The sequence below is a fragment of the Hypanus sabinus genome, chromosome 10 (assembly GCF_030144855.1).
Source record: "Hypanus sabinus isolate sHypSab1 chromosome 10, sHypSab1.hap1, whole genome shotgun sequence".
NCBI classification, from domain to species: domain Eukaryota; kingdom Metazoa; phylum Chordata; class Chondrichthyes; order Myliobatiformes; family Dasyatidae; genus Hypanus; species Hypanus sabinus.
Window position 1 is genome coordinate 114809292 of NC_082715.1, and position 14145 is coordinate 114823436.

At 44.3% G+C, this 14145-nt stretch overlaps 1 protein-coding gene across 1 annotated transcript in view; it reads left to right on the top strand.

Annotated features, from left to right (window-relative positions):
• Positions 1 to 14145, top strand: part of parp1 (poly (ADP-ribose) polymerase 1) — a 56331-nt gene that overhangs the window by 36349 nt on the left and 5837 nt on the right. The window contains exons 13-19 of the mRNA XM_059982718.1: positions 701 to 896; positions 4810 to 4938; positions 8055 to 8138; positions 9326 to 9448; positions 10450 to 10578; positions 12405 to 12503; positions 13946 to 14098. Coding sequence (XP_059838701.1) covers positions 701 to 896; positions 4810 to 4938; positions 8055 to 8138; positions 9326 to 9448; positions 10450 to 10578; positions 12405 to 12503; positions 13946 to 14098 — 913 coding nt within the window. The remainder of the gene's footprint in view (positions 1 to 700; positions 897 to 4809; positions 4939 to 8054; positions 8139 to 9325; positions 9449 to 10449; positions 10579 to 12404; positions 12504 to 13945; positions 14099 to 14145) is intronic.

The window sequence follows — 14145 nt, forward strand, 5'->3', positions numbered from 1 at the left end:
GATTTAGAGTGGGGCGAGGGAGATTTAAAAGGGGCCTAAGGGACAATTTTTCACAAATGGTTATGAATTGCCAGAGGAAAGGTGGGTCCATTTACAACATCTGAGAGTGTTTTTGGACAGGTACATGGATAGGAAAGGTTTAGAAGTTCAGACTGATGATTTGGCTGGCATGGACATGTTTGTCCAGAAATCCTGTTTCTCTGCATTTTGACTATGGCTCTATAAAATAATGGAGAGTGTGGAGTCTTCTTCCCAGGGCAGGGGAGTCTATAACTAGAGGGCACAGGTTTAAAGTGAGATGTGAGACATTTTATGGAGATCTGAGAGGCAAATTTCTCTATACAGAGGGTGATGGATATTTGGAACATCTGCCTGAAAAGGCAATAAAAGCAGACATAATGATTACATTTAAAAGGTGTTTTGGCAGGTACTTCAATAGGAAAGCTATGCAGGGTTATGGGCCTCAGTGGACACCATGATTGTCAAGGACACAGTGGGCTGTAGGACCTGTTTCTGTTTTGTACATTTCTTTGATTCTAAAAGTTCACAGGATTTTCCTTCCATTGGTGCCCCTCGCTTTAATTTTCCGGGTTTCCATAATATCTCATTGACTGGGAGGGCCTTGCAGACTGCCTGGGTAGGGGTGGAGGGGGTTCAGGTATGGAGTGCTGTTCCTGGAAGTTTCTCTTGATGCCCACAGATACTGGGTCTTCAGGTCCTGGGGCCGAGTGGGGACCCCCATCGGTGGCAACAAGCTGGAGAAGATGTCCTCCAAGGAGCATGCGATCGATCACTTCCTGGGTCTATACGAGGAGAAGACGGGCAATGCCTGGCACTCCAAGAATTTCACCAAATATCCCAACAAGTTCTACCCCTTAGAAATCGACTATGGCCAGGTGGGTGGATGGCATCTCTCGAACCTATCCCACACCAACCCGTCTCTGATCACTGTGTTTACTGCTATATGCATAAGTATGTGTAGCAGAGGTGTATTGAAAAACTTCCTTCAGCCATGCCGTAGGCACGTAGAAAAACATTAATTAAAAGTAGATTATATACTTTATTTACAAGGAAGAACACAATTACGACAAAAGTCCACCTTGGTGCAAAGTGGTCAGTGTGTTGGGATTAGGGTGTTGTTGGTTGGTTCAAGAGCCGAATGGCTGAAGGGAAGTAGTTATTCCTAAACCTGGTGGTGTGGGACTTCAGGCTTCTGTGCCTCCTGTCCAATGGTATTTATAAGAAGGTGGCTTGACCCAGATAGAGGAGATCCTTCTTGATGTAGAACTTCATGTAAATAAGACAAATATGAAGGGGAGGTGTGTGTCCATAATGCTGAGTCCACTGCTCAAGGCAATTCTAAAGCAGCAGATTCTCTTGTGTTAGAATTGCCATATCTGACCATGGCAGGTTTCTAGCAATGGTACATCTGTTTAACCCTCCGAGTGCCATCTCAAAGCTTGGTAGATAAACCACACTGCTGTGTTGTGGGTTATTACTGTCTCATGTAGCATGATACAGTGAAAACCTTTTGTTTGCAAGGCATCCAGACAGATTGTTCTATACAGACATCGAGGTTATAAAAAGAAGAATGCAGAATAGTCACACTTACAGAGAAGGTGCAGTACAATAAGATACGAGACAGTGAATGGGTAGATTGCGATTATCACAACTTCATCTTCAGTTTACAAGAGATCCATTCAAGGGTCTGATAATAAAGGGATAGCGGCTAGCCTTGAGCCTGGTGATAGCTGTTCATAAGCTTTTGTATTCTTCTGCACGACGGGCGGAGGGAGAAGGGAGCATGTTTGAGGTGGGAGGGTTCATTAATTATGTCTACTGCTTTGCTGAGGCTGTTGGTGTTTCTGGGAGGCTAACTCCGTATTAATGACTTGACAGTTAATTCAGGCTTTGCACTCCCTTGTATTCCATTATCTTCACTAATCCCACCCACCAGCTGCTCCACAGCCTTCTATTGCGTTGTCATTCAACTGATTGCCCAGTTGCTTCTTAAATGTTAGAGTCCCTGCCCCCCCTCCAAAATCAGGCAGTGTATTCCAGATTATCTACCCCCACCTGCAAGGCAGTGTATTCCAGATTACCCAACCCTACCCTATAAGGCAGTTCATTCCAGATTTTCCCTCACTGGCTTCCTTGGATCCCCTTTAAACTTACCCCGATCTGAAATCCATGCCCTTTGATTTTAGGTGCCTTTCTTTGCTCAGGGGTACTATAAAGTATACCCAATCCATGCTGCTTGTAATTTTGTATATTTCTGTCAGGTGTTCCTCTGATCTAATGAAAGCAACCCAGACTCTCCTGATAATTAAAGTGCTCCATCTTCTCTGCACCCTAACAGCCTCCCTATCGTGTGGTGACCAGAACCCCAGCTGTAGCCTAACCATAACCTCCCTGTTCTTACGTTCTATGCCCCAGTTAGGGAAGCCCTGTATCTCTTTACCCTCTTCCCCATTTATAAAATCAGTGTGCCATTTTCAGGGACCTGTGGATTTGTCTAGAAAGATCCCTCTGTTCCTCAGTGCTTCCTCGGGCCCAACTATCCGTTAATAGATTTTTAGAGAAATTGGTAAGGAAAATTTAGAGATGATTGAAGCAGATACGATAGTGATGTTCACATGAAGATGTCAAATGAATATGGGCATCAAGGGATCTGGATGAAGAGTCATACGTCATGGAATCAGGCTCTTCAATGCAACTTGTCTATGCCGACTGACCGGCAAGCTAATCCCATCCTTCCATGCTTGGTCCCTAGCCCTCTAAACCTTTCCTACCCATGTACTTGTGTAGATGGCTTTTAAATGTTAATTAACTTTGACCACTATTTCTGGCAGTTCATTCCAAATACGCACCACCCTTTGCTTGAAGAAGCTGTCCTTGGAGTCCCTTTTAAATCTCTTCCTTCTTGATCTTGGGTACCCTCTTGTATTTAGCACCCCAACGTTGGGAAAGCCTATTCGTTTTCACCCTGTCTATGGCCCTTTGATCCCTTGGATAAGGTCCTAGTCTATGCGACCTCTACTTGATTGTTTGTAGAAGAAAATTAGTTTAATTTGGTGTCATGTTTGGCACAGATATTGTGGGCTGTTTCCATGTTTGATGTTCCCCTTGGGGTATCTGGAGTTGGGGTCAAGTGTGCTGATAGGTTGGGTGTTGGGAACCACAGTCAGGTTTCTTCATCCACAGGTGAGGGTTTGGTCACTGAGTATATTGAACAGAAGGGTTGGCAGATCTTTATACACTAAAGGGTGTGAGATTCATGCAGTTTAATCTGGACAAGTATAAGGTGTTGCACTATTTGAGAGTTCAAACATAAGGCAAATATGCAATAAGTGGCAGCACCCTTGGGCACATTGCTGTAGAGAAGGACCTTTGGGTGCAAGTCCATAACTCCCGTAGAGTAGGGAGGGTGTTATGGAAGGTGTATGGTGTAGTTGCCTTTGTTGGTTTCATTGAGTATGAAAGCTGGGGTGTTGGATTGCATCTATATCAGAGTTCAGGCAACAGTTGGTGTTTAGTTTGCATTTGTGGCAGGATGTGAGGGTGCAGAAAAGCCTCACCAGTGTTATCTCTGGATTGGAGTTTATTAGCTATAAGAAAAAGTTGGACACTGGATTGTTTACACTGAAACAATGGGCCACTAGGTGGAAGTGTATAGAGTTAAGATAGGATAGATAGACTCTTTCTCAGGTCAGAAGTGTCAAACACTAAAGGGTATAGATTTAAAATGAGGGGAAAGTTTAAAGAAGTGTGGGGTAAGTGTTTCCAGAGATTGGGTGCTTGGAATATGTTACCGGGGGATGTAGTGGAAACAACTTTTAAGAAGCATTTAGGTGGATATTTGAACAGGCAGGGAATGGAGGGATGTACAGAGCAACTGCAGGCTGATTAGCTTGGTTATATTGGTGTCAGGGTGGAACAGACATTCCCCGAGGGATCTGAAGGAGCTACTTGTTTGTGCACTGTTCAACAGAATTAATCCACTTTGGAAGGAAGAATGGAGGATCAGATTATTACTTAAATGGTTTAAAAAAAATGGCAGCATGCTGTTGTGCAGAAGGACTTGGCCTGTGTATGAATCGCAGAAGGTTAGTTTGCAGGTGCAGCAGGCTATCAAGAAGGCAAATAGGATGTTGGCCATCATTGCTAGAGGGATAGAGGTCATGCTGCAACTGTACAGGGAACGGGTGAGGCCGCATCTGGAGTACTGCATGCAGTTCTGTCTCCTTACTTGAGGAAGGATATACTGGTTTTGGAGGTGGCACAGAGGAGGTTCACCAGGTTGATTCCAGATTTGAGGGTGTTAGACTATGAGGAGAGATTGAGTCGCCAGGGACTGTACTCACTGGAATTCAGAAGGATCAGAGCAGATCTTATAGAAATAAAATTATGAAGTTGTTTCCACTGGTAGATGAGACTAGAACTAGGAGATGTAGCCTCAAGATTCGGGGGAATAAATTTAGGACAGATGAGGGGGAACTTTTTCTCAAAGAGTGGTGAACCTGTTAAATTCTCTGCTTAATGAAGCAGTGGAGGCTACCTCAGTAAACACACTTAAGACGAGGTTGGATAGATCTGTGCATAGTAGGGGAATTAAGAGTAGGGAAAAGGTAAGTAGGTGGAGGTGAGTCCATGGTCAGATCAGCCATGATATTATTGAATGGTGGAGTAGGCTGGACGGGCCAGATTGCCTCCTCCTGCTCCTGTTTCTCGGGTTCTTGTGTTTTGTTGAGGTCAAAGGTCAATGGCAGTGCAGACTCAAGAACCTTGCTGTATTCCTCTCTCCCGAAGGACGAGGAAGCTGTGAAGAAGCTGACTGCCAGCTCTGGTACAAAATCAAAGCTGGATAAGGCCGTACAGGAGCTCATCAGAACCATCTTCGATGTGGAAAGTATGAAGAAGGCCCTGGTGGAGTTTGAGGTACGGGCGAGGTGGAGATGGGAGAGGAGGGGCAAGCTCATATTTCAAGTTATTTGACAAGCAGTTTGAAATCGGTTCTGATGCAGGCTTTCAACCTGAAACGTTGGCAATTCCTTTCCCTCTACAAATGCTGCTTGACTCGCTGAGTTCCTTCAGCAGATTGTTTCTTTTTTCCTTGAAAGTATTTTGCGCACACGATCATATTTCCGCTGATAACGATGGTAGTTGCTGAGCCATTGTTTAAAAGGAAATTTGAGATTTTAGTGTTCAGTCCTGCTAGATAGTCATAACCAGAAATGTTGGCTGCCCATTTCCTTTCCATAGCTGCTGCTAGAACCTGCTGTGTTCCTCCAGCATTTTGCTTGTGCTGCTGTTCAGCCTCTCTATATGATCCTGCCCTTTAAAGGAGCAATCTGATTGGCTCTGCAACAGAATGCTTCCTGGTTCTTTCCCATTTGATGGGTTGGAAGATAGACTGAGATAAAATATTATGTTTTAAAAAAACTTTCCTCATATTCCTTTTGCTGAGGTTTTTTGGGCACACTTGATAACAACTTGTAATGCCAGGAATACTGTGCCAGTTGAGAATTCCATATGTAAGCAGATTGCAGACACAATGCATATACAGGAACAGGCCAGCAGGTGGCACAGTAGCTCCCTCTCGGTCAGTATGTGGATCACTGTCACTACATAAAACTTTGCAGACCAGTTGTTGGGCCTTCCCAGTTCAGTTGGAGACTAATTGTTCCACGCAGATCTACCAGAATTTATTGCCCATCCCTGGTTTCCCTGAAACTGGGTGCCTCCTGGGCAATTTCAGGGCTCATTTAAATGTTGACAGGTAGGGTGGATTTGGAATCATTTATTGGCCAGGCGAGACTAGGTAAGCAGATCTCGCTCCCTGAGGAAATTTAATTAACCAGGTGGATGCTTGCTTTTTCCAAGCATGGTCACTAAATCTGGTTGATATCCAGTGGATTCTCGTTATTTGAATATATCAGGACCTGTACATTTGAATCTGTTGCCCCAGTTAGCTGAAGTTTCATGGAAATAGTTAAAAAGGCTTTTTTAAAAAAAGACAAACTATCATTTAATGGAATAACAGATTATATAAATAAAATACAGAACGGATTTGAAACACTATGAGTAGTACCAGAGTACTATAAAACTCTATTAGTTCTTAATAGTTATTCAAAATTCGCTGAACACTGCCTCCAAATCTTCATTTTCATTTAACATTTCAAGATGATTGATTATATTGTCAAATTCTTCATAGGTCCTAACTTGTTGAAGTAGTGAAATAGTTCAATTTTCATTTCCAGCTGTTTCTGGCATCTCCAAGCCCGAGTGTTTGATGCTGCAGTGATGAAAGTGGTTCTGTTTTGTCTTACTGCTTATGTCTCGCCAACTATCAGAGACAAAAATCACTGGTCTTTGAACGCTGATGCACACAACTGATGCTGTTTAAAAACTCTTCACTCTAAGCACAGCGTAGTGTCTGATGGCCATATAAATGCACGTGACTGACGCTAGAGTCTCCTGTTCCAATTATGTGGCATTATGTTCCAAAAACGAAGGGAATTCAAGCTATTTTCTTGATGAATTTTTATTCTTTAACAGTTTCAAATAAGTGGCTGCTTTGATTAACTGTTGGGCCAAAGTTCAAAGTAAAATTTATTATCAGAGTAAGCACATATCACCACGTACAACTCTGAGATTCTTCTTCTGCAGGCATACTTAGCAAATTTGTAGAACAGTTACTGTAAACATCAAGAACTGTTAACTATAAATGGACTGTGCAAATGCAGATATAAATAGATAGTAATAAGTAAAAAGCATGAAATAACAATATAACAGAGTCCTTAAATGAGTGAAGTTATCCCCTTTATTCAAGAGCCTGATGGTTGTGGGGTAGTAACTGTTCTTGAATCTGGTAGTGCGAATCCTGAGGCCCTTGTACCTTCTATCTGATGGCAGCAATGAGGAAATAGCATGGCCTGGTTTGTGAAGACCTTTGATGGATGCTGCTTTTCCATGGCGACATTTCATGTAGATGTGCTCAATGGTTGGGAGAGTTTTACTGGTGATATACTGGGCTGAATACACTGACTTTTATAGGATTTTCCACTCAAAGGCATTGGTGTTCCCATACCAGGCCATAATACAGTCGGTCAGTACACTTTCCACCACGTACCCACAGAAATTTGTCAAGGTTTTTGATGACATGCCGAACCTCCACAGATTCCTGAGGAAGTAGAGGAGCTGTCATACATTCTTTGCAATAATATTTATGTGATGGATCCAGTTCAGGTCCTCTGAGATAGTGACACCCAGGAGTTTAAAGTTCCTGACCTTCCCCACCTCTGATTACTGGCTCGTGGACCTGGTTCCCCTCTCCTGAAGTCTGCAATCAGTTCCTTGGTCTTATTGACATTGAGTGAGAGGGTGTTATTACACCACTCAGCCAAGTTTTCATTCTCCCTCCTGTACGCTGATTCATCACCCCCTTTGATACAGCCTACACCCCCTTTGATGCAGCCTACAACTTGGAGCTTGTACTTAGCCTCACAGTCATAGGTGTAAAGCGAGTAGAGCAGGGGGCTAAGTACACATCCCTGCAGTGCTCCTGGGCTGATGGAGATTGTGGAGGAGATATTTCTGCCAATCTGAACTGACTGTGGTCTACAAGTGAAGAAATCCAGGATCCGATTGCACAAGGGGATATTGAGGCCCAGGTCTTGGAGTTTACTGATTAATTTTGAGGGGGATGATGGTGTTACATGTTGAGCTGTAATCAATAAAGAACATCCGGATGTCTGCCTTTGTCAATTAACCAGAATCCACTGTATTTCCAGATTCCAGATAATCAACTGAATTTGCTGTGATGCGGTTTAAATTCTGTTTTGAAGTGGAGCACCATCAGTGTCCTGTTTCTTGTTGGGCTGAGCCGCACTGGTTCTGAGTCACTCCAGGCTGACTTGTGTATTTAAGTAGTGGACCTATTTAAATTCTGTGTGAGCATAGTGGGGATATTGATCATGGAATGAGGGAATGTTGGTGACCACATGAAGCTAACCATGGTCCAGTTGCATCCCTAATTCTTTTCTCCCGAGCAGATCGACCTTCAGAAGATGCCCTTGGGTAAACTGAGCAAGAGGCAGATCCAGAGTGCTTACTCCATCCTCAACGAGGTTCAGCAGGTAATGTTACGAATCCAGAGTGCCTGCTCCATCCTCAACGAGGTTCAGCGGGTAATGTTACAGACATCCCCCTGTACCCACATGCATCACTGGGACAGCAGTGGAAAGCTGAGGGCTTGGTCCCAGACCAGCAAAAGGGAATTCCAATACAATTTCTCTGCTGCACCACCCTGGACATTGTCTGTAGAGCCTCTGCCTTTTGCTGTTCAGAGTGGCTTTTCACTCACTAATCTGGCCCTTTATACTCATTGTTCGGTGCTCTTCATGGCTTGCTCCTTGCTTGGGCTGTGAATCTCATTTCTCATGGCCAGTCAATCCATTGAGGGCTTGCCAGACTTGCTGTGTTCCCTCATTTATTTCTGCCCGTAGCCTGTCTTCTCCTGTATTCCCTTCAGCTTCCCCTGATTGCATTTGTGATGCACAAATACATCTATGTACATGTACAATGAAAAACTTGTAGCAGCAAAACAGAAAAATTATATTCACAGGGAAAATGTGAATAATGTTTAACTTTTTTCACAATTTTTACAAGAAGGAGCACAATTAAAACAAAATCTAAGTCAGTGGTGGTGCAGAGAGGTCATATTTGCTCTTCTGGATTAGTAAGTAGGATTGTGCTAGTTGATTCAAGAACCAAATAGTTGAGGGGAAGTGGGCTGTTCTTGAAACTGGTGAAAAGGGTCTTCAGGCTACTGTACCTCCTGCCAAAAGGTAATTTTGAGAAGATACCCTGGTGCTGATGGTGGGCCTACAACAGCTAGGAAATTTACAGAAGACATTTAACCTACCAATCGGCAGTTCTTTGTGATGTGGAGAAAATTGGTGCATCCATGGAGAACATGCAAATTCCATGCGGACAGTGGCCGAGGTCAGGATTGAACCTGGGTCTCTGGTACTGAGGCAGTTGTTCTGTTTGCTGCATCACCGTGCCATCCAGTGATTGGTACCCATCAGTGGGCATGGCCCTTGGCATCTCGCGGGGAGGTATTCAACCATTGGCCATGTGAGAAACCAGAGCTTCCCAACACTATCGAGGGTATGCCATCACCTCAAGGGATTGGTGGGGAAGGATTGCCAAGCATCGGGTTAAATTGAAAGGAAGTTTAGTTCTGAATGGATGTGGTAAAGGAGGGGGTGGTGAATTTGTATTGATGGAAGAGGCTAACAGATTTTCCTCTTGTGTTGAGGTGGTTGCCAGTGCTGGGTCGGAGTCTCAGATACTGGACCTGTCCAATCGCTTCTACACACTCATACCACATGACTTTGGGATGAAGAAACCTCCGCTCTTGAACAATGAAGAATATATTCAGGTAACCTTGGTGACAGGAAATTTGTGTTTATGGTAGCGGGCATGACAGTAACAGGCCTTTTGGCCCAACTTACTCATGCTGATGTGGTCTAAGCTAATCCTGTTTGCCCCAGTTTGGCCCATATAGCTCTAAACCTTTCCTATCTATGTGCCTGTCCAAGTGTCTTTGAAATGCTGTAATTCTGCCTGTTTCTACCTCCATATACTGACAACCCTCGAGATGAAAAAATTGTTCCTTTAGGTTCCAATTAAATCTCCCCCACGCCACTTTAAATTGATGCCCTCTATTGTATGATTTCCCCAACCCTGGAGAAGAAAGACTATTTAATTCTGCCAACATGATCTTTTTTACAGCTCAGTAAGGTTATCAATGTGTATAAAATCAGGAGGGCACAATTGGGTCATTCCCTTACACTCCAAGGAAGAAAGTTCCAGTCTGTCAAACTTCTCCCTGTAACCCAACCTCTCAAGTCCTGGCAACATCCTTGGAAAGCTTTTCTGCACTCTATCCTGCTTGATGGCATTTTTCTCTGGTGTAAATATCGTCAAACAGGCAGCATGCTCAGGGCAGTGAGGTAAGGAATGCCAGAGGCACTGGGAGGCCCCAGCTTTGGAATCCACTGCCTGCAGAGTTGCCCAAAGTAGAGGTGAAAGAATTGCCAGGGATCTGAGGGGGCATTGCAAAGGACTGTGGGTATATGGGTTAAGCTGACAGGAAGTGGTTGGACAGGAGACGTATTGGGCAAAAGGACTTGCTTGGTGAGCACCATAGTAACCGACAAGTTGGTCAGAAGGGCCTGCTTTTGTGCTGTGTTACTCTATAATTATGCTGGAAAATATTGTCTAACTGCATTAGCAATGGTGCGGGGTTGAGGGGTTTGTTCTGCCTGTTTTCTTCTGTTTCCCCTTTCCTCCTTGCTCTTTAGCTTTCTTACTCCTTTATATCACACTCTGCTCCCTACTCTGACTGCCTCCTTGCACGTATCTCTGTCCCCTCTGCAGACCAAGGTCCAGATGCTAGACAGCCTGTTGGACATCGAGGTTGCATACAGTCTCCTCAAGGATGGCATGGAAGATGATGCCAAGGATCCCATTGACATCAATTACGAGAAGCTGCATACAGATATTAAGGTAATATGTGGAACTATTCTTTATTTAAACCTACTCCATGCAGCAATCTGTGGCTAAACTTACAGAATATCTTTAAACCTATGCCATGACTGCTGCCTGTTGAACCGCAGATTACGGCAGTTGTTTCCACTTGTGGGAAGATCTAAAACCGCCATTTATATGTCCAGCCATGTCTGAGTTCCCAAAATTCATCATTTCATCCCAAGTCAGTAGTAAGGAAGGCAAATGTTGTGATAGTATTCATTTTGAGAGGATGTGGAACAAAGGGGTTGGTTGGACCACATTTGGAATATTGTGAGCAGTTCTGGGTTGTGAAGGTATGTTGGCCTTGGAGCTCAAAGTAAATTTATTATCCAAGTACATATGTGTCGCCATATACAACCCTGAGATTCATTTTCTTGCAGGCATAAATCCATAAGCAAATAATAACCATAAAAGGTCAATGAAAGGCACATGAACTGAGTGTTCAACCAGTGCAAATACAAAGTAGAAAGAAATAATAATAATAAATAAATAAGCAATAAATATCAGGAACATGAGATGAAGTGTCCTCAAAAGTGAGTCCATTGTTTGTGGGAACATTTCAATGAGGGAACAAGTGAAGTTATCCCCTTTGGTTCAAGAACGTGATGATTATGGGGTAATAAATGTTCGTGAACCTGGTGGTGTGACTCCTGGGGCTCCTGTACCACCTTCCTGATGGCAGCAGTGAGAAGAGAGCGTGGCCTGGGTGGTGGGGTCCCTGATGGCGGATGCTGCTTTCCTGCAACAGTGCTCCTCTCAATAATGGGGAGGGCTTTACTCATGATGGACTGGACTGTATCCACTACTTTCTGTCGGATTTACTCTTCAAGGGCATTGATGTTTCCATCGCAGGCCATGATACAACCAGTCAATATGCAGGGGAAGTTCTCAAGAAAAATCCCAGGAATGGAAGGCTTGATGTATGATGAGTAGTTGCTGTCGCTGGACCAGAACTTGATGGCGTTCAGAGGATGGTGGGGTGCGGAGGGGAATTTCATTGAAACCTGATGGATACTGAAAGACCTGGATAGAGTGAACTGGGAGGATACGTAGAATCTAGGATCCCCTTAAAGCTGAGATGAAAGAATTTCTCCAGCAAGAGGGTGGCGACTGGAATTGGGTTTTCACTGGTAATGGGATTAAGGAGTATGAGAAGAGGGGTTGGAAGAGTGAAATTCGGTGGGGGGTGAGAAATTAGCCGTGATTAAATGACAGCAGACTTAATGGGCTGAATGGCCTAATTCTCAAAATCATTTGGTTGGTGTGAAATGGAGCAGTGGATCTAGTTTGTCCCACTTTTTATTGCCTCTTCCTTGCAATGGAAGGGTTATTGATGGGGAAAGGCTGAGAAGCTGGACCATTATTGGAGTTCAGAAGATGCAACAGATTAAATGTTAAACAAATGTTTTCCCCAAGTGAGGGTATTTAGAACTGTGGAGGGCAGCAATTTCCAAATAAGGGCTGGTCCACTTCAGGAATACCTCATGAAGATCATAAACTTTTGGACACCTACTACAAAAGGTTTAGGAGCTTGAGATATTGAGTGCATCGGAGGTCAAGGTGGTTACTAAAAGAGACTGGGATTAGGCAGGAATGTGAGAATTGAGGCCCCACCATTATATTGAATGACAGTGCATGTATGAGGGGCTGAATGGTCTTCCTGTGACTCAGACATCCATTGATCAAAGTAATGTCTATTGTTGCTTTTCTCCCTCACTCACCCAGAGTTACAAGAGTTGACATGCATGTTACTGCCTCTCATTTCTGCTGCTTAACTTAATTTCCTCAACTCTCCCCATCAGGTTCTGGACAAACAGACAGATGAAGCCAAGATAATTATAGATTATGTTAAAAACACACATGCTGCCACGCACAACCAGTATGACCTTGATGTATTGGAGGTGAGTATGTTAGATACTAAACTGAGGCACCTGGAAACTGAAACTGGTGATAGAAATGTCTTTATTCAACACAGCAGATCTCCTGGAGAGTATTCAGTTCTCCAAACACATTGTATTTGTATTAAAAAAAAGTACAAAACAACAGTCAACAATTAACTCTGGTTTCAGTGGCTATAATCATTTACCTTAACAATTTGAATATAGACAGATAACTTAGAGTTACGTATTTATAATGGTAGCACACCCCAACTGGCAGAACCTCTGAGTATTTTCTGATCGCTTCCTAGCTTTGATAAGCGGCTAGTCTGAAAGCTTCTGAGCACAAACTGCAGATGCCCAAAATATACCTCTGTTGTTATAGTGTTGAGGGATGTCTCCCTGAGTGTACAGCTGGCCAGAGCTTTTAAATGACAAGACAGACCTGTCCTAAACCATGCATGAAGTGGCAGTGATACGTCTTTAACAATGTGTTAGTACGGGAGATGGTTACTTAATATCTTCCTGATCTCTTCCTGAAGTTTTCAGTGACATCAATTAACCAGAAAATTTATCTGTTGTTTTCCCCTGTGTAGTACAGAATCAGAATGCCCCACAACCAGTGATTTTAAAGTCCTTAAATTGAAGTTAAATTTTAGATTTTATTTCCAGAAGACTGGTTCTCATTATAATACGAAATTTCAGACACTGAATAAAACCAAAGTAATCCCTAACAGTGTTGCTGGGCTGTAGGGATCACCATGGTAACAGGATTAACCTGATGAGGTAGGGGATGAGATGGTCTGGATCCCCAGCACTGCTGACAAGAAGGGAAGAGGCTGAGAACCAGCTCTTGGGCAGGGGGATGTTAGCTTGGTCTGTGCGGAGGGGGGGAGCGGTGTCAGATCTCCATGATCATTGCTATTACACCAGGGAGTCCAGACTGCGGGGGGAGTTGTCTTCAAGCAGTTCTGCAGAGAAGTTGGGATCTCCGGAGCTTTTGGTGTTGGGCTGGTTTGTCTGGTTGGATGGAGGAGGGGAGGGGAGTGGTTTTCAGAGGGTCTGTAAGAGGCTGATGATTTATGGGTGTGTGAGGGGGCTGGTGGTGGGGAAGGATGGTTCCACTGGCTTTTGCCCATCCTGCTGCTACTCTGTGAGCTGTCCCAGGGTCCAGTGGTGAGCTGGGGTTTGGGGGTCTAGCCTGGTGTATGGAGAAGGTGGGACAGTGTGTATAACCAGTGAGTACACTGGTTAGAATTGTGCTCTCTGACCACCCCTCCTCCCCACCCCACCCAGTGGATGGACAGGACTGACCAGGGGAGGGAATGGTTCAATGGATGTGCACCTCTGGGTCCCACAGCTCTGCCCTGGTTCTGTTCTTCCTGATGGGTCGAGTTTCCCACAACACTGCTCCAGCTCCGTTGCATTTCCCTCAGCAACCCTTCACCCTTGTCTTGTTCCCACAGATATTTAAGATCAAGCGCGAAGGGGAGGAGCAGCGTTTCCAGCCTTTCAGTGACCTCCACAACAGGCAACTTCTCTGGCATGGCTCCCGCACCACCAACTTTGCCGGCATCTTGTCGCAGGGTCTGCGCATCGCCCCACCTGAGGCTCCCGTGGTGAGTGGAACGGGAACATCAGAAATGGGCGTCCAGTAGTGTGGATA